The 21,084-nt window shown below is 43.2% G+C and overlaps 1 protein-coding gene across 17 annotated transcripts in view; it reads left to right on the top strand.

Moving 5' to 3' along the window:
• The window catches only part of C2CD5 (C2 calcium dependent domain containing 5), a 99,532-nt gene extending 80,692 nt beyond the window's left edge, over positions 1 to 18,840 (top strand). For 12 of the 17 annotated variants that reach the window (XM_063134736.1, XM_063134733.1, XM_063134731.1 and 9 more), the window contains 6 exons: positions 1,398 to 1,484; positions 10,138 to 10,188; positions 12,435 to 12,536; positions 13,526 to 13,716; positions 15,908 to 16,054; positions 17,410 to 18,840. In XM_063134736.1, coding sequence (XP_062990806.1) covers positions 1,398 to 1,484; positions 10,138 to 10,188; positions 12,435 to 12,536; positions 13,526 to 13,716; positions 15,908 to 16,054; positions 17,410 to 17,538 — 707 coding nt within the window. In that variant the 3' untranslated portion in view covers positions 17,539 to 18,840. The remainder of the gene's footprint in view (positions 1 to 1,397; positions 1,485 to 10,137; positions 10,189 to 12,434; positions 12,537 to 13,525; positions 13,717 to 15,907; positions 16,055 to 17,409) is intronic. The other 5 variants (XM_063134741.1, XM_063134742.1, XM_063134740.1 and 2 more) reach the window with 2 other exon arrangements.
• Positions 18,841 to 21,084: the final 2,244 nt, after the last annotated feature.

Genomic DNA, 21,084 nt, shown 5'->3' with positions numbered 1-21,084 from the left:
TTCTGTTAACTTCTCCTGTCGACCTTCAAAGCTTTTCACTGTCTAGCTCCTTCCTATCTTTCCTCTCTCATCTCACACTATTGCCCCGCTCGTGCTCTTCGCTCCTCTGATGCCATGTTTCTCGCCTGCCCAAGGGCCTCTACTTCCCTTGCTCGGCTTCGTCCATTCTCTTCTGCTGCCCCTTACGCCTGGAACGCTCTTCCAGAGCATTTGAGAACTACAAGATCAATCGCAGCTTTTAAAGCTCAGCTAAAAACTTTTCTTTTTCCTAAAGCTTTTAAAACTTGATTTTGTTCTGACTTTTATACTGCCTGTTTGGTGTTTGGCTTCCAATTCACTTCAGAATCCAATATAAACTTCTCCTGTTGACCTACAAAGCTTTTCACTGTCTAGCTCCTTCCTATCTCTCCTCTCTCATCTCACACTATTGCCCCGCTCGTGCTCTTCGCTCCTCTGATGCCATGTTTCTCACCTGCCCAAGGGCCTCTACTTCCCTTGCTCGGCTCCGTCCATTTTCTTCTGCTGCCCCTTACGCCTGGAAGGCTCTTCCAGAACATTTGAGAACTACAAGTTCAACCGCAGCTTTTAAAGCTCAACTAAAAACTTTTCTTTTTCCTAAAGCTTTTAAAACTTGATGTTGTGCGGACTTTATACTGTTAGTTTTACCCTACCCTGTGCCTGCTTACCCTACCCTGTGCCTGTTGGCATTCTCTTCCCCTCCTTATTGTTTTACTATGATTTTATTAGATTGTAAGCCTATGCGGCAGGGTCTTGCTATTTACTGTTTTACTCTGTACAGCACCATGTACATTGATGGTGCTATATAAATTAATAATAATAATAATAATAATAATAATAGTCAGCTCTTACATGAGCTACTGGATCTTTCATATTATGATCGTGGAAGGTAGGCAGTGTGCGCCAGGCTACAGTCTTGGGACTGTGTGCTTCCGAAAACAATGTAAATTTTCAAGTAGATGTGTTTGGGTCTCATTTCAGAAAAGGTGTCCAGAAGAGAGGACAATGGAATACTCTTACTATTTTTTTTTTAAATATGGTAGATATAAATAGAATTGTGCAAATCTCAGAGAATCACCATCTTTAGCTTTCTTAAGCCAGGATAAGCTTTATATTTAGCAAAGTTGAAATAAGGCATCTCTGCAACTATATAGTGGGTGTAAAAAATGGGGGGGGGAATGTTGCTAATACGTCATTGCTCCCAATTTAGGTAAACTATTCTTATTAGCAAACATCTGCTTCTTTTCCACTGTGTTAAAAGGTCAGCATCTTCTCTTGTTCGTAAAGGATTAAGTGTACAGAACTTACCTGAACTGTTGCCTTTTTAAAGATAAAAATTAATGTGTGTGTACTTCCTTTTTTGTTGTTGTTATTTCAAGCTTCTGCAGACAATGAAGAACAACTACAATTTCCGCTGGAGCTTTATTCTGATCCTCATGCTCCCCAGCAATTCTCACCAGCTAAAGGTTGGTTAAAGAACAAGAGCATATACTTACCCCTCTGTGTTCCATTCACTTGCTCCTTTGTCTATTGGTGCACAATCTAACCTTAGAAGCAGCCCTGCTACCTAGTGTAAGTTGAATGTTTGCAAGAAGGGCATTATCCTCTGTCAGATATTTGAAGGAAGGACAAACAAACAGTTCTTAACATGGTACCGTCTCTATATTAAAATAGAGTGGTGGTGCTTAAGAAGGAGCAATTGAAAAGGAACCATTTAAGCTTGTTTTATTGCTCTTCTGGTGCTGCTTTGAGCTGCCAAATAGCCTCTGCATTCTAGCCTAGAGGCAGCTGCATTTCAGGAAAGGATGAGGTGGTTCCGCCAAATGCAAAATGTGCTTCATAATGGAGAGCTCTGCTGAGCTTGAAACAAAGCTTTCTAGAATTAAAAGGATTCAAAAAATTCTGTTTGAGCGGGACTTACAGCTAAAGATCTTTATTCAGCAATTGTGCCATCTCAGGTATTCTCCAAAGGGAAGTAAGTGTTCCTCGACCTCATCCTAAATCTTTATCCTAATACAAATGATCCAGTCTATTGTGAGGAGCTCCAAAGAGGGTTCCTCCAAACCAGGGACACTGCAAAAGAACAGGATTCTGCAGAAGTGAGTGCACAGTGGTGCACACTGGAATAAATATTTCAGATTTTGCACTTACGCTGGTTGGGGTTTAAGACAACGACCCACAGTGGAAAGTTCATTTAAAATGTCATCTCAGTTTTAAAAGGTTTGGAAAGGAATTGACAATAAAACGGCAAGTACCATTATATCCTTATTTGGAATATTGTGTTTATTTCTTATCACCCATAATCAAAAATGGCACTGTCAAAGAGACAAAAGGACAAAAAAGGACAAATAAAATAATCAGATGATTAGAGAATATTAGCTCCGATGAAACCAGGAAGAGACTGAAGCTTTTTAGTTTAGGAAAAAAAGATGGAATGCAAAAGAAGCTATAATAAAATGTATGGATGGTGCAGAAAAAATACCTTCTTCCTCTTTCAAAAGATCAGAACTCAGGGTGATCCAATTGAGGGATAGCAGGTACAGGACAAACAAAAGGAAACATTGCTTCATGCTGTGCACCATTAATTTTAAATGGATTGCTATAAGATGTGAAGGCCACTAGACAAACCCATGCAGGGTGGGTCTTTCGATGGCTATTAGCCAGGAAAGTTAGAAACAGAAGTTCAGCTGTAATTTCACCTATCTTTGGTCTTCATCTCTCAGAGCCAGCATGTTTATGTTGTGCATGAAATTTGATTCTATGTTCATCAAGATTACCGGAAGAATATAGCACTCCACATGGAGATGGATTGTGGTTAGTGTACATTGTGGAATATTTCTGTTTACCAGAATCTGGGAACAATTGGTAAGAAATGCTTCTCTCTTTACCTCATGCCCTGCTTGAGAGCTTTCCACTAGGGCTGCCTCAGTTTAAGGCCTAAATCCTTGTTACACATCCGGGTCTGCTTTATTTAGAGATCTGTGTCTCATTTAATGGCATACATTTTCTTGGATTAGAGTCCTCTTCATCAGATATATGAAGTGCTATCCTCAGTTGGCAGGTATACATACATCAACAAAGGAAGTGAAAAGGAAAACTCCATCATGAGGCTGCTGAATTAGAACTTCTCAATTAGTTTGATTCTATCCATTTTGGCTTGAATAGAGACAATGGTTTCCTGTCCTACTGAAGGTGTTAATTAACACATAAGATTGTGTGATCACCAATTACTATTGCTGTGAGGGGTTACTCTTCTTATTTTGCATACACTTACGTTTTAATTTAATTATCGCAGACTGTCCCCTTTTGCATATGCAGGTTCACACACGCACACACACCTGCCAGTTGAGGATAACACTTAATGCTTCTGATGGTGGACTCCACAAATGCATACGCCATAATAAATTTATTAGTCTTTATAAAGTGGCGCAAGACAGTACCTTTTGCTGCAACAGATTGACTCAGCTATCCTCTGAAAGTTGTTACTTTAAGGAGATTGAGTTAGTGTAATGTTGAGTTAGGGCAGGGCCTTATCAGTGGTGGCCCCCCTAATTAACAATGCTTTCCCACTGAGGTCTGCCTGATGCCAATATTGTCATTTTTCCGGTGCCAGGATAAGACTGTCCTGCATTGAGCAGGAGGTTGGACTCGATGGCTTTATAGGCCCCTTCCAACTCTACTATTCTGTGATTCTATACTCCCAGACAATTGATGGCAAATGATGGAGCATTTGAGTCGGTTGTTTCTGTCAAGTCCAGTATCTTACTGTGACTGTTTTCTAGCTGTTCTAAATTGTTTCTTAATTTTATATGTTATTGATTTTATGTTATGTTTTTGTTATCTTAGTGTTATGTTTTATTATCTTGTATTTGTGGCTTATAATTCATGCAACCTGCCCAGAGAGCTTTTGGCTATTGGGCAGAATATAAGCGATAGTTGTGTTAGTAGTATTAATAAAATCAGTAAGGTACCCCATTGCCAAAGAGGTAGTTTTGCAGTTAATGTCAACAGAAATGCATCTGTAGCAAGGCACCTGCAGCACTGTTCATTTCTGTAATTGCACACTGTATCCTTTATCTTCTTGGTGGTTTCCTGCTCACCAAAGATAGCACTTTTGGTAATTTGCTAACTGGTTATCACTTAGTTCTCCAACCACCTCACTGATGCCTTTTTTTAATCGAGTATTCAACACCTGGGCCCCTTTATGTCATTCTGCAAACTGGCCTTCTTCCAAGCCGTATTTGTAAAATAGGTGCTGACCAGTAGAGGGCAGTCTGCTCCCATGTCGGTAAATAGTGTGTTTAGCATCAGCCATGGATGGTCTCTTGTGAAGTGCAGGAAGCTTTTACGCTGACGGTTGCATCAACCTTTGCTTTTAGACACCAAGACTATCAATTTTCTAAACAGAATTCCTGCTTTTGAAAAATGTGTATGGTTGATTCATGATTCATACTTACTCTTCTGTGCAAACTACATTACTCATTTCAGTTGAATGTCAGGGGCAATATTAATTGATTTACCGAACATCTATGGGGCTTGATATAAATGTAATAGTATCAAAAAGATATATTAAACTTGCAAATAAAATTCCTGCCTAATTGTCTGTTGGATTGCTATAATAAACTCACAGCTTGGACATCTGACTGACTGACTTCCAGCAGGCCTTATGAACTGTTCCACATTCTCAGAGTACCCGAATGCTATTCTTGCTGAGGTTTGGCTAGCAGCCCGCTGCCCCCCCCTTTCTCCCAGCAACCTCAATGCTGGAAATGATGTTTGCCGTTACAAAAGGGTCATACAGAGGGAACATGCGATAGCCCATTTCAGCCTTTACTTTCTGCTTCTGGCAGAAGTGAGCAGGAAAGCAAGTGGGTGTGCATCAGCCCAAAAATAATTTCTGCTGTATTCCCAGAAAAAGTAGCTTGTAAACAGTCGTTGTATTTTAAAGACTGAGAGATCTTAACCGAAGTAATGCCGCTGAAGATGTACTCTGTGCTCTTGGGGCTAGTGAAAGGTACAACCTCACTTTAGTGTTTTGGTAATACTCCTAGTGGCTGCCAATAGCATTGCATTCCAACTAATTTGGTCTGGGTTTCATTCATAACTTTGTGTATGCAGTCTTTCTTTCTTACAGATATACAACACACATACTTCTTTACAAAAGTACAGTAATCCTTCATTCTTATTTTCACACATTGACCAAAACAACAACAACCCCTCTGCTGTTATAAAAGAACAGCGCAGAACGCACAGAGAGAGAGAGACTTTTTTCATCTTAACTTTCCTGTAGTCTCGCCCCTCACCTCATATTCCTGTCCCAGGGAACTTCCTTAAACAGTCCCTGCCCACGTTCCTTCAAAACTCCACACTTGGCACAGCTTCACGCACAATTTTAAATGTGTACCCTTAAAACTTGTACACCGTGAAAATGACAAACTTGTTTGCAAGCATGTGCATCATATGTGCCTACTCATTATAGAGCCAGGATTGGCTACAGCTCCCTCTTGAGAGGGCACTTAGTGTCAAACGTTTGATTTCAGACATTGCTGTCAGATGTGTCAGCTGAGCCTTCGTTGACATGATCCATGTTGATGTGGCTGTGCCAGAGCTAGAGTGTAACCACATTAATAAAGGCAGTGGTGAAGTTGCAAGGACAAAGAAGAGAAATACTGATTTATTTTCCTGGATTAAGTTTCTCCAGCTCTGTTGCTGTGCCTCAGAGAAGCAGATTATGCTAATACACATAAATGCAAACACATATTTTTAGAGTGCTGCTTACGTGACGACCATTGAGGTTTTCCTCAGTGTGAAAATAAAGGTGTCAGATAAAAGCATTGTAGCCGACACGATGCCCTTAATCTGTACAGATCACTGCTTGGCTAAAATGCGTCTCGCGGTTTGCTTTTATGGTGTCTGTTGCAAGATCAGCACCTTGGAGAGCAGAATAAGTCTGATAGCCTGGGACTGGAGTCTGTAATCTTTCAACGTTGAATGTGGTATCTGAGAGTCATTGTTGTTTGTGGCGTGTGCATGCTTATCCCACAATTGACTCTGGTTCATACTTGTGTCTGATTGTCCCTATGTCACAAACATGCACTTCTTTGACAACTTTTCAGCTGCTACTTTACATGCTTATGTGGGGAACATTAGAAGGCTCTCTAAGAAATCTTTACCATATTAACATTTCAGTCTGTTCTTGTGCATCATGTATCTTGTTCATTCCTGTTTTCTGTTTGTGGTATGCTATGGTCTGTGCTGTTATGGGTTAGTTTGTAGGCAACTCAAGGGTCCTATTCTGTTCTGTCACTTGTATCAGCAAAGGATCCTGAAAAATTGTTTAAAATCAAGGAAAATGCAAGGTGTTTGTAAAGGTTAAGAGGGTAAACTCAACTCACTGTGTTTTTTTTTCCTTTAAAAAAAACTTATTTCATTTGAACAGAAAACACAACATATGTATATAGTCTGTTGGAAACAAGAACGTGGTAGGGAAATAATATCAATACAAAATTAGATCCATGCCAATTTTGTTTTGTTTTGTTCTGTGAGCCATTCAGTGTACATGTCACCAGTGCCAGGAACGGTTGTGATGAGCTTTTAAAATGTTGCATTGTTAGCCTGTGTTCCTTCCTCAAGGGTTTGAGTAATAAATTACTTGGCTAAAAAAAGGGTACACCTCTTGCCAGACCTCTAAAACAAGTATTAGTCATAGAGAAAAGAGAATCTGACTCCAAAAACAAAAGGGAAATTAACATTTAAGATCCTGTTTGAAAGAGATTATATGCATACAAAAAACAACAACCCTATTCAACAAATGTGAACCACGCAATGAAAATGTAGGGCATAAACAATGCTGGTGGTGTTTATGAGCACTCAGTAATGTGCTTTAAAGGCCAATTTCCATAGGCAGAAAAACAGGTGGTCACAGAAGACTTGTAGTCTAAAACCCATCTCCCTAGCAGGCTAGCTTTCTATATGCAAGGAGATTCTTTTCAATTAGGGGAACCTTCAGACATGTCATCAAACACACATACACAGTTTCTGAAGTAGCACATTCAGTGAAAGGTGGAGAGTGACAGCCAAGTAAGGATGCAGTGACTAGAAGCTGTGAAATGTAGGGCTGAGTATAATCATGCTGGACACAGAGGTCACCACACCCCCTCCATACACAGAGTTTCTTAGGAATGCCAAATTCTGCCCCCAACGTTCCATGGAAGATCAGCAGCCCTGCTTTTATGAGACTTCACTAAAAACTTCAATTCCAGAACTCATTGTCCTTCTGACACAGTTCAGAAATGTTAATATGCTCCCAATATTCCGTATACTGCACCATAAATTTAACATTTAGCACGTACATTTTTAATAAGGTCGCACACTTAAGAGGACTTAATCTGTGCCATTAACTGATACAGACATTTTCCTGCTGTTAAAATGTCCCCGTTTACACACTTTTAAAAATCTTTCCTTCCTAGTCTGAGCTCCTTCCTGCAAGTATGAGGACTGAAGCAAGGTGGCTGATAAGGAGGCAGCACTGCTACTGAGCATGTGTGGTAGGTTGGGAGGAGACCAGAGACACTGGTGAACCTTGTCACCACACAGTAGCAACCGCTGCTGCCACCAGCTAGAACCTGACAGCACCTTGGTGAACTATAGTGTCATGTCATGGTGGTGCTTGCTTCACTACCCACCAGAAAAGGCAAAGGGACCCCTGATTCTTTCTCAACCCACCTGAAGAGGCCACAGCTAGAATAGACTTTATTTCCCCTTGTCAGTCTCTTTAAAACAGCTGATGCAGTTTTCTGCTTGACCTGAGAGCCTGTGGGTAAAGGCTAGCCCTAAAAGGAATTTGAACATTATGTGAAGTCTGTCCAAGCAAGCCAAACCGTGCATGGATGTGAGAACTGAGAAGGTGGACAGTCATGTGTTTTTCCTGTCTAATGGGCATAAACTGTGGTTCTAGTGTTTGGATGAAGGGCCACAAGCCGCCTGGCCTCAAGTTACAGGAAGCCAAATTCCAGCTGGACATCAGGAAAAACTTCCTGACTGTTGGCGCAGTACGACAATGGAACCAAAGACCTAGGGAGGTCGCGGGCTCTCCCACACTGGAGGCATTCAAGATGCAGCTGGACAGCCATCTGCCAGGGATGCTTTCAGGTGGATTGAGCAGGGGGTTGGACTCAATGGCCTTATAGGCCCCTTCCAACTACTATTCTGATTCTTTGGAGGCATGATTTCCTTTCAAAATGGGGTTGGCAGCCACCTTTTTAAAAATTGATACAACCCCCAAGCCTTTTAGTGACAGACCCTACAAATGGTAAATCACACCCCCATTCTCACCAAATGCAAGCTTTGATATCAGGCGATATGTTCATTTCCCATACATGATAAGGTAATATCTTGCACCTAAGAGTCAGCTGGGGACAAACCCATTTGAAATCTTATATATAAAAAAAAACTTAAGTAGACATTCATTTCTGTGCATAGTGGGAGATCAGGATATTGCCAGTCCACCCTGCTGCCTGACCTATAAAAATTAGAGGTCACACTTTGCATAGGACTTGTGTGCACAGTGCCTTACACATAGAATCATAGAATAGCAGAGTTGGAAGGGGCTTACAAGGCCATCGAATCCAACCCCCTGCTCAATGCAGGAATCCACCCTAAAGCATCCCTGACAGATGGTTGTCCAGCTGCCTCTTGAAGGCCTCTAGTGTGGGAGAGCCCACAACCTCCCTAGGTAGCTGGTTCCATTGTCGTACTGCTCTAACAATCAGGAAGTTTTTACTGATGTCCAGCTGGAATCTGAGCCTGTTATTCCGTGTCCTGTGGAGTACACTAAGCATGTAGGCCTGCTTAGTGCAATCTATTCTGCTTCTGTGCTGTACAGATTGCACAGTTGAAGCCTGCACATGTGGGGCTTTATGTACAAAGGCCCCTACGCAAACGCGACATCGCAAATGCAGCACAGGTGTTGGGCAGAAAAGTTGGTGTGATTCCCCACCACATACAGCAATGAAGGTCTGCATAGGGTGAAAGACTTCAGTATTTGGGGCTTTCGTTTGTGCTCCTGGTGATCCCTTTATAGTACTTCTATGAGGCAAGTCATGACATGGCTGACCTTCCATTTTTAAAAAACGTACAGCTTTGAGAGTTTATAAACATATCATTGTAGCTTGCCTTCTTGGTCCACGCAGTAGAAAAAATGTGCATTATCACACTAGCTAACACCTTTCAGAACAGCAAAGTCAAGAAGGAGGGCTGCTTCCAATAGTAGCCAGTCTATGTTTCAGGTTGTGTCTGGTTCATGATTTAGAACAGGGATTGGCAAGTGGCAGCAAAAGGGCTCAATGTGACCCGTTGCTCATTTCTGTTGGGTTCTGCCTTGGCTTGTCCGGGGGAGTCAGTGGCCGAGTTGCATCATCAAGGGAATCCACAGTTATTTGGGCACTGGTGCTTTTCCAAATGTTTTGCAAGATCTTTAAGGAGAACTTGGTTTCTGCTTTCATAGCCTACATGCACCTGAATTGTGTGTGTATCATTCAATAATGCTTTCTCTTCTATAATTAACTATCTGCACCCTCTCTGCTGAGTCCATTGGCTTCCCAGTCTAACTGTGTATTCCACCGTTGTTAGTCTCTCATTTTATGTTAACCATTAACATTTCTTTCTGCATAGCTGCTCTGTCCATTTCTCTGCTGCATAGTTGTAGGGTGTAGACAGAAAAGGTAGATGCTCCATGTAGACCGTGTGCTTCTCCTTTTAGCAGCTTTAGTTCAGATTTGCAAATGTTAATCTATTTTTAAACAGTGTGTGAGAAGCTGTCTTTCTAAGGTATCCCTTTACACCATAAGGATGGCAGGGCGTAAACGTAGAGGTGAGATTTTAAATGTGATATCCAAAGGCCCTTTGCCAGATTCGTCTTGAATGTAGTACAGTGTTTACTGCATTATGTTGTGGCTGACCGATTGTGCAAAATCGTGTTGTGTCAATTGGAAGCCGGAAGAACACAACAGAAAGATTTCTCTAGATTACTCACTGGAAAACTGACATTAAACAGAAATCTGTATTAATATAGCTAATGTTACCTATGTCACATCAGTGGAATTCATTTTGTCTTATTAGAGGACCTGGAGAATGCAAGTTCCCACACAGGTATACCAGCTGCCCAAAGAGGTGAGTTTACTTGATTTAGCTATAAGCCAGAACAGCGAATGCATTCCTGGGTCTGTTGGGGGTACACTTGGGATGTGACTTTAAACATTCAGGAAGTATGTACCAGTTGCCTTGGAAAGCATGCTCTGATGTGGCTTATTTGTATACGAATACTTTCATCCGAATATTCGCATACACTAAGGATAGTTTGAATTCGAAACAGCAGGAAGTCTTACGTTGTCACTCTGTTTTCCAGAAGGATTTTCTTAAAAAGAACTGGTTGTTCAGTTCTTCATCTTGCTTCAAGGTTATTTTGGATTCCTCGGGGGTGGGGGTGGGGAGGTTGCAGAGGATGGGAGTGGGAGGAGCTAAAGATCAGTTAATTCATAACATTGCATGCTGGCATGGAATTTTTGATAACCCGCTTTTGGTGATTGCCTAAGAACACTCAGTGATCAAGGGCGAAACCAACCCTTCGGTTTTGACACTGAGGGTAGGTGACTTGAGGGGGAAAAGAGGGGCTTCAGCAGACCTAATGGGATGGTGTACCGTGTGTTTTATCTGTACCACTACCTTAACGGGGCAGACCTGGGATTTTAAATGAAACTAAACATCTCAACAGGGCTGAAAAGCATCATCTAGTGAGCTGGCCCAGTAAGCTCATGTTTGGGTTAAAGGTGCAGGGCACACCTGTTACAGGCCCTTTCCCTAATGGCTTCCCTTGCCATTGGTGCATAAAGATTTCAAGATGTTGAGGCAAGAATATTTATAGTTAGTTTATTAAAATATTTATACACTGTCCATCAGTAAGGATGCACAGCATCCTAAGGACTGTTAAAACAATATGGGGGATGTCTTCATCAGTGCAGCCTAGAGCCAGTTGTGTTGGGTTTTGTTTTTAAACGTATATGGGATTTTCACTCTGTGTGGGGATCAGAGCTGAATGATTTTGTCCCATTTGCTAGGCTACCATGGTCACTCTGTACCTAACTTCAAGAAGATCAGTTTTCCTCGATATTTCACATCGCATATGGGGTCTCCTACCAGCCCAGGATAGATCATTTCAAGACGTGTTTATTAACTAAATCTGAGCTGATATGAGGGCACTTAACACTTGTTAGGAGTCAGAAGCTGTAGGACTGTGTGTGGGGCCACCAGTAGCCTCATAAACAGGAGGGATCACATAGAGCAGTGGTTCTCAACCTTCCTAATGCCGCGACCCTTTAATACAGTTCCTCATGTTGTGGTGACCCCCAACCATAAAATTATTTTCGTTCTTCTCTACACGATCCATTGTCATGGGATGGTTTGCTAATGAAAATAATACATAACAATAGCTTTAATAATACAAAAGAAGATACATGACATAGTTCAGTCAATACAGTTTCCTAAGACCATCGGAAATATGTGTTTTCCAGTGGTCTTAGGCGACCCCTGTGAAAGGGTCGTTCGACCCCCAAAGAGGTCCCGACCCACAGGTTGAGAACCGCTGACATAGAGGGTCAGATTGTATGAAACAGGTCCATACATGCTTGTTGCCATGATCTTCACAGTTATAGTGGCCCTCCAGGGTACTGCAGTTGTGCAAATCACAGGGACTGGGTATATGCACTTCCTTGCAATCCCCGCTGGGGATTGCACTGCACACTCTCATAGGACTCATCCAGTCTCTGCTCTGGGGCTGAAAGTTCAATACATGTTTCCATGTGTGGGGTGCTTAAGAACGCAAGAAGAGTCGTGGTGGATTGGACCAAGGGTCCATGGCCTCCAGCATTCTGTCCCCACAGCAACCTCCTGCCAGCTTGGTACCAGAGCAGAAATCTCAATTCATGCTACCTTGCAGAAGCCTCCACAATGACTCCAAGCAAACACTGGCCCAAATTCACGGAGCCATCAGAGTTGGCAAAGGGCTTCTTTGAAAGCCCTGCCAAGTTCCCTGTTGTCACAACGGATGGCAAGGTAGTCCTATTATGGCAAGTACTCTTGTGAATTCTCTAATGCTTATAGGAAGCTGATAAAATAGGACCTGTACATATTTTTCTACGGATGAGTTTCCCGGTGTGCGTTCTAAGCTCTTTTTCTAACCAGAGTGGCAGAGCACTATGTTAGATCAGAGTTCCACTTGTCTTTGAAAGCCAGAGGAAAGAAAGCCTTTTGCTCTTGGATATAATTGGTTCATCGGAAGGAGCGCTACAGTGGGCCAAAAGGGGCATCATCCATATTTTTTCCTTTGTTTTTTCCTTTTGTTTTTCTGTCTGTGTTTCCAGCAACGTCAGTTGATTACAGTTCCTTTGCAGACAGATGCAGCAGCTGGATAGAATTCATTAAACTGAAAGCTCAGACCATAAGGCGTGGATCAATTAAGACAAGTAGGCGTCTGTTTCTACCACATTCTGATCATTGGGAGCATAGTTCTGATCTCTCAGTGGCGAAGGGTGGAGCTTCCTACCCAGTAGTGGCGTTGCAAAATCAGTGTCCGAGTGTGAAAGCTGCAGACACACGACGTCTGTTCTAAAAAACAATGCTGCGCTGATTTTTGGAGCGCGCTGCTCCGTGCTCCAAAAAGTAAATTGCCAATAAATACATAGGCAATAAATGGGCTTGAGATTTTTACAACAAAAATGCATACATGCACAGTGTGGCAGAAAGTGTATGTATATATCAGTGAAATTATTCATAACTTGCAAGGATCACCTGCATGACATTTGTGGCAGTAATCACTGATTAGAAAGTGGTGAGTTTTTAATTTCTGTATTAAGTATCAGTAATTTTTGTAAACCGCCCAAAGAGCTTCGGCTATGGGGCGGTATAGAAATGTAATAGTAAAAATAAATAGTTCAATGGCTGCAGGTATGACTGTTTTGCTTTAGTTACTCGCGATGAAGATTTATCTGGACGCTGACAACAATGAAGAATTTGTCCAAAATTTGAAAAAATGCTGGACTGGAGAAACATGTCAACTTTCACACTCTTTCCTGTAGACTTTTGTCGTTCCCTCTAGCAGAAAAAAAATATCAAATTGTGTCACCTTCCCAACCACTGCCTCCCCTCCCCACTTCCTATGTCTTCACTTTATAACTGATCATTTGTATGTGCAGCTGCTGGCCTCAATGTTTTCTTTTGCAGGAATGCTACTCTTCTTCCAGTATAAATCCCATTCGAGCTTTTTGTATCTTGTTTGCATGTGCTGCATGCTTATTTCCTTTCTATGGCTGAGCACCACAGGCAGCTGATTGTTGTCACCAAGCTATGTGGAAACCATGCGGAAGGGTTACTCTGTTGGAGTTGCCAACGTATTTGCCCGTATCTTGAGTAGTTACTCTCTTATCCTCTTTCTTTCTTTCCCTGCCGTGCGTAGCCATATCACTTGACAAGCCAAGTCCACTGACGGAAGGTCAATCCCGTAACCGGTTTGGTCCATCAGGTGCTAATTCCACTGTGCCAGTTGTGAAGATGACGCCTCTTTCTTTTATCCCTGGGGCGAAAATAACGAAGTACCTTGGAATAATCAACATGTTTTTTATACGAGAGACCACTTCTTTGCGTGAGGTAAGCTGTACACCGAGGTTTCTCTTGCTCTCGTGGATAACATGGCTGGTTTTAGGTATACAGTGTGCAACAGATGCAGAAGTTCAGAATTAGCAGGCAAAATTGAGGATTCCAGTCTTATTTGAACGAGGACCGCTCTGAAGTTTCTCAACTCTGCTTGCCTTTGATGTGGGTGCAGTCAGATGCATGATGAAGCTTTGTGTTCAGTGACACAGTTTACGAAATGGCCTTCACCTTGGGTTGTCATGAGTGCCCAACTGGGTCTGGGAGCCCGGCAGAACCCCCTGCGACTAGCCCCCCTGGACCTAGTGGGCAGACTTACTGTGAGTGCGGACGCCCCCCGAGTACTCACAAAGCCCTGGCAAGTGCTCTGCAACCACTTACCCATGCCCCGAAATAGCACAATGGGCAGAAGTGTGCATTTTCAGGAGCCTCCGTGAATTGCACATTTCCCCTGTGTGCCAGTGGTGGCCTTAAAGGCCCTCTTTATGCAAGAGTAAAGGCGTAGATGCTTACCCTTGCATCAGTGGGACCTTTAAGACTGCCGCTGACGCAGGGGGTGGGGATGTGCAATTTGCGGAGGCTCCTGAAAATGCGCACTTCGTCGCTGCTGCCATTGATGCAGGAAGTGTGACTTTAGCCCATGTTTTGGCGGCTGCCGGGCCAAGCCAAGCCTCAGAAGAGGCCCTCGCAGCCTGCAAAGCAGGGGTGGACAGCAGGGGTGGCAATGGGGCGAGTGCCCCCCGAACCTGCCGCCGGTGAGTTTGCACACCCCTCCTCTGCATGCAAACTATGTGGTCTACCAGTGAGCTACAGCCCCTGTGGTGAGCTCTGGCCGCAAAGGGAATAGCCCCAATGTGCTACTCTCCCTTGCAATGGAAGGGCAATCAATGCACAGGGAAATTTCCCTTATCTCCAATCACTTTGTTATCACTGATTGGAGATAGCAAAGGGTTTCCCTTTCTTAACTCCTCTTCCCAATTGGTCCCTGGAAAAATGAAAACCTCCAGGTACCTCTTTGGCCAGAGGGTTCATCTCCCCTCTGTCCACCCCAATGGGGGAAAGTGTGGGACGGGCAAACATTAGCTGGCTTCCTTAGTGCACCACTCCCCCTCCCAATTGGAAGGGGAGTGGTGTACTAAATCCTTCTCCTGCCCTGTGTCCTCCCCAATGGGGGAAAGTGTGGGCCATACTAGGTGCAGGGTGAAAGATCCGTAGCCTTCTCCTGATGCTTCAGGCAGGAACCTAATAATGCCAGGGGCATGGCCACGGCCCTTGGTATGCTGACATCATGAGACACATACCCCCTGATGTCATTAAGGCCGCAGAGGGCTGGGAGGTGAGTCATCTGATCCACCCCACCCCAAACTGCTTGCCCAACAAGGTGGGCACAGTTTGAGCAGCCGTCTTCTTAAGATCTGAGTGGGGAGCTTGTGGCCTTCCAGATATTGTTGGACTCTGACTCCCAGCATCCCTAGCCGGCATGACTAGTGGTCCAGGACCATAGAGTCAGAATACTACGACGGGTTTTATAAGGCCATCAAGTCCAACCCCCACTCAATGCAGGAATCTGCATTGAAGCATCCCTGACGGAGGGCTGTCCAGCTGCCTCTTGAAGGCCTCTAGGGTGGGAGAGCTCACGGCCTCCATGGGTCATTGATTTCAATCGTCGTATTGCTCAAGGGTAAGGGGTTTGTGGTCCCCACCACTTGGGGTCTTATGTTCAGAGTCAGTTGTACGAGGCCACTCACTTTTCAGCAGTTGAGCCTGAGGCTTGATCCTGTGTTCGTTTTTCCGGTTCTCTACAATTCTTCTTTACAAATAGATCTTAAGGTGCAGGATTGTAAAACAGCCACTGTTTTTGAAGGCTAAGCAAAGATGCCCTGTAGTCCATCTGTTCATTTTATGGGTTTGAATGCTGTTGGTAGTTTTTTAATTGCTTGTGGTGCTGATAAATCAGGCTGTTTTTGTTTGGAGACTATGCATAAACCTCCAAACAATACTTTAGAGGACCATTTGTAAGGGAAATGGGGCAACTCTTTTGAGATAGCCAGTGCTGAGCTTTCACTTACTTTGAATAATTTTAAAACTAAAGAAAAGTAATATTACTTCTTGGTGGGGTGTGTGGGTTCTGGGGCTTCCCACTAAGACACTTGTGCATATGTGTGGTGTTCTGTTATTGTTTTCGTAGGAGGGTGGTGTGAGTGGCTTCCTGCATGCATTCATTGCTGAAGTCTTTGCGATGGTCCGAGCTCACGTGGCAGCTCTTGGGGGGAATGCCGTTGTCTCGTACATCATGAAACAGTGCGTGTTTATGGAGAACCCAAACAAAAATCAGGTAAATGGTGCTTGAAAGAGCATTTCCTGTTTGCACATAAACAAACCGGAATGGGAGAAGTCTGCCACCATTAAGAACACGTTTTGGCACCACAATGAGGTTCTCGCTGCTAATCAATCCCAACGGCCAAGATTTCCTGCTAAGAAAAGCGTTCCTGAATCAAACAACTGATCCTTAACAATTGACAAAGTGTCACAAGGAAAAAGGACAGGCCCCTGTCTCCAGTGGGTTTGCAATATTTAGATTAGTGTATAAATAAAAGCACACAGGGCCTTTGTAAAATAATCCTTTTCCTAGTGCAGCAGATTTGTGCCACATTCTCACAGCAAACAGATGCCTAAGAGCCCCACCAATACTTTCCCACCGAAGTTCCATTTGAATTTGACAAGCCATAAATTTCCCTTTAATTGAACACAAAAACTGGGGTGGGGAGGGGGATAGAAATAGTTCCTGTAATTCTGGAAGGTTATTATTATTTTTAAAACAGAGTGGAGAACAAAAAATAATTATCCATGCTCATATTTACCCCACCAAGAAATCCCAAGAGCCAGCATTACTGCTCATAGGATGTAATCCTAGCCCTAAACATGGCTTAATACTTTGTGTAGAGTGTGACACAGTCTGTGCATCCTGTGATTCTTGATACACCACTGGGCTTTAAGTTTAACTTCCCAGCTGTTGTATTTGTTCATAGCTTCCGGCATTTGATTTTACTAACCATTGCGGTTGTGTGGTTTGTGTCACATTTTGATCGTTTGAAGCCACAGCAGATAAAAGGGGAAGGGATGACAGCAACAAAATACTACAGTTTTGGAAAAATGTGATATCCCTATGAAATAAGAGTCGCGTAAGGGTGGGAGCCTTCAGCCCCCTGCATCAAATGAATAACTGTTGATTGTGCTATGCTAAAAATGCCTTTCCAATACTATGTGCAGTTTGGTTCACTAGGGTTCAGAAAGGATGTTGGCAAATTTTGAGCATCTTTTGATTGGGGAAACAACAAAGTTACATAAGAATATCAGAAGGGTTTTTTGAAAAGCGTTTGTTCGCTCAGCCAGTTCTCACAGGGGCCCTTAATAGAGAATCCATGTGGTCAGACGCCTCTGGGAGAGTAGTGCCTGTTTTGACTGCTCCTATAGCCACCTGCGGAGAATTCCTTCCCTGCCAGTGCTGCTGCTGCTGCTTTCCCAGCACCTGACAGCAGAGAGGAACAAGGAAACTCACAGAGTCACGGGAACAAATTCGATATGCATGATGAGAATCTGTCAATTCTATACGCATGATAAGAAAGTGGGAAGTAAAGGGAATGGCACCTTACAGGTGTATAACCGGACGTCCCCTCTTTGTCATTGCAGGCGCAGTGCCTAATAAATGTAAGTGGAGACGCAGTAATCTTTATACGTGAGTCTGAATTGGAAGGGGCACCAGGACAGCAACCCACTGCCGGCTCTCAACCCACATGTACAAGAGATATTGCAACATGAAGAAATGAAAGTGTTGGGTGGCAAGGCTTTGATTCATTTTTTTTCTTTTAAATCAACACTCCGTATATTAAGGACAGCTACATTTTGAGGCCGTCAGTAAATATTGGCCATCAAATTTTATAGGAGCCAGAGAACCATCTAATGAGTCCCTGTGCTCATGAAAGAACATCTGTCCAAAGAAAGAACTGGAAAAAAACAGACTTTCCTCAGAATGGATGTCTTCAGGATATTGCCATGTCTTTTATGAGGCTAGGACAACATCTAACTTGGAAACGCTATCACAAGCAAATGTTGCTAATTCTCAGGGGGGAGGGGATTTATAATGCAACTGGAATACAACGGAGGTGTCTAAATCGCTACCATTTTGACAAAGGAAGAGCTGGTTTCAACAGTTTTGCCAAATATGCGACGTGCAAAGAAAAAAAAATTGCTTTTGGAACCGGTGAGAATAACAGGCGACATGAACTGGACGATTTAGATGTAGATGCATGTTAATGTATGTTTTTTATGTTAGCTATTGAATATTTTTCTACTGTACATTTTTATTTTAAATTGCTGGATATGATTATGGTAAAATAACTGGTTCAGATACTTTTGACATTTAGTGTTTTTTGGAATGATGGCGACGCAAGAAAATCTGCTGTCCAAAGTCACTGAAATCCCAGCTGCGTATGAAGATGAAACCAGGGCTTTGACTTGGGCAGGTTAGAAAGACCAGGAAACAGCAGTATTATAGAGCAGCCACCACCCACAAATGATGCTCAGCATGGTACTTAGATGAGCATTGCTTTAGTAAATAGCCATACGTCATTTTCAGACCCTTATGGAAGGAGCTGATAGAAGATGAAAGCCTGCGGATCTGAGAAATTGCTGATAATGGATGCAGTCCTAGACAGCCTCATGCGTGGGTGGGTGAGAAGCATACACGCAACCAAAGATGTCCTGAAAGGCTCTGCAGCAGGAGTCTCCGTGCATGGAACCGCCAAGCCACTTTTCCATTTAAAAATGGCTTCCCTCTTCAGTCGCTGAGCCGCTGCAGGACAACGTTTCAAATATGTCTGGGAGCACATCTTCCCTCGCTTGCACACACGGCTGTGTAGGTCGGAGCACAGCCAAAATGTTTTGATGGCCTCCGATACGGAACTTGAAGAAAACACGTAAACTTGAATGTAAATAGATGGTGTTTTGCTGGATCTAGGTACAGAAATGATAGATTATTTGTCCATTTCAGAGATTCCATTATTATAAGTGAGAATGGTAAAAACACATTCCTATTTGCATAATAAAGCTTCTTTATTAAAAGTCGCTGCTTTCTTACTTTGGAGAGGTGTGGAGGGTTAGCATCCAAGAGGTTTTGTGTGGTATTTTTTGTTTATTTCCATTCCGTTGGGTTTGTACTGCCCCAGCCTTGGTTTTCTAATTTGCGAAATGCAGTCGTTCAACTGGTATTTTGCAGCTTGTTAGTATAGACCAAGAGTGGGCAACTGCAGCTGTTTTGGCCTACAACTCCTATCATTCCCCTCCATTGGCTAGTTGGATAGGGCTGATGGGAATTGTAGGCCAAAACATGGAGGGCTAGAAGTTGCTCATTCCTCATATAGAGTATTTGGGGGGGGGGGATTCTGGCCTCTGCATGCCTGCTCTAAAAGAGTTTCCAAAGTACAGTAGTAATCTCTTTTGTGTTTTTATTCTGATATCCCAAATGTTAGGAAAATAGTAGGCCTTGACTGAAGGAGACTGACAGTCCTCAAATCTTCTTAATCTAAGGAAGAGAGAGAGAGAGAGAGAGAATCAATTTGAAATGCCTGTATGCACTCTCTCACTCTCTTGGCTTTGCTTGTAGCAGTGGCTGGAAGCAAAATTGGAACCAAACTCTTCTTGGAACTGCTGTGTAGAGATACGTTGAGGATACACCACTGCTAGCTTTTCACAGGCTGCAGAAATTAACGGACTGCAGCCGCTTCAAGAATGGTGTGATCCTTAGTTGCAATTGCACAACTTAAAATTCTGTGGTAATGGAAAATCTGATCCTTTCAGTAGTCCCTAAATAAAAGAGTACGTGCACAAATGCAGACCTGGCTGACAAGCAATTGTTCATATTCATATTTGTTTGCAACAGTAATATTGATAGAAATGTTAATAACACTAATATTAATCATTATTTTTTACCAATGCCACCAGTGTAAATGGTGCCTCAGAGAGGGTTAAATCAAAAGTTGTGCTAGCAGAAATCCACTAGCCCCATGGGATTTTCTCCCTCTTTCCTCCTGCCTGCAGCCCTCCGCACCACCCAAAAATCTGCTCCGGAGGGTTCCTTCTCTGGAGGGGTCAACTGCCCAATTTTTAGGGAGGGCCCAGCTCCAGGATTTTGGGAGTGTCTTCTGCAAAGGATACATGGCCACCCTCTGAACACAGCAGCCCCAAATGTTGCTCTCTCTGGCTCTGACTATAACTCACGCTAGGGAATCATGTTAAGTCCCCCACCCCACCCCGCAAACCCTCCTTCCCAGCTGCCTGGCTCCAAATTCCCTTCCCCTCTAGCTCCCGACCTGCTTATCTGGCTTGCTAATTCAGTGGCAGTGGAATAGACGAAGGGAGGGAGGTTCTCCTACTTAAACCTGTGTTTTGCATCCTAGCAAATCTGGGAGGTGGCCACGGATTTTGAATCTCACTGGGGAGGGCACTGAGAGTCCATTTGGGACCCCATTATTATTATTATATTTATTTGTATCCCGCCTTTTGCCCAATGCTGGGCCTCAAGGCGGCCTTACAAAGTTTAAAATATACATTGGGGGGGGGGAGGGAAACAAAACCATAAACAATTAAAAATACACAACAAAATTATAAAACATTAACATAGATGGAGGGCTGGATTATTCTCCAAAGGCCTGCTTGAACAAAAAAGTTTTAGCCTGCTTCCGAAAGCCCATCAAGGGAGGGATTACACTCCCGATGCCTCCTAATGGGCACAATGGGGTCATTATGGAAGTGATAAAACCACTTCTTAAGTGGGACCAGCAGAGTGTTGCAAAATATCTCCATCCCATGAGAGAAGCACTCCAGCCAGCTCGGAACTGTGGCCTTGTGGTGGTGTTTAGTCCTCGAAGCTTGGTGAGAGTGAAGAGAAAGGGGACACATTTTTCTGTCCCTTCTCCCTCAGGCCTTCAACTTTATTTTTTCCACTCTTCCCTCCTATTTTTCTGCCTGAAAGAGTTGTAAATAGCACAGGAGAGGAGAGTTAACCTCAGGCCATACATCTCCCCGCCCCCCAACACACACACACAACCCTATTCTTTGCCCCTGAAATACTTACTATAAGTTGTTAGATGCTTGAACAGGAAAAGATCAGAGAATCAGATTTTTTTTGCCTAAGACTTTTGTTTGTTTGCAAATGTTTATTTGTGCACATTGATGCACATGAGATGATGTACAATTACACTAGTGTGTTTGCAAACTAATGAAATTGTGCAAATTTCCTCCCAAAGCAAAAAGCAACCAACCCACAAACAAAAAAACTCTTGTTCATAAATCTGCTACAGAATCTGA

The sequence above is a fragment of the Elgaria multicarinata genome, chromosome 9, assembly GCF_023053635.1.
Source record: "Elgaria multicarinata webbii isolate HBS135686 ecotype San Diego chromosome 9, rElgMul1.1.pri, whole genome shotgun sequence".
Taxonomy (NCBI): domain Eukaryota; kingdom Metazoa; phylum Chordata; class Lepidosauria; order Squamata; family Anguidae; genus Elgaria; species Elgaria multicarinata.
This window is presented reverse-complemented; position numbering and strand designations above follow the sequence as displayed.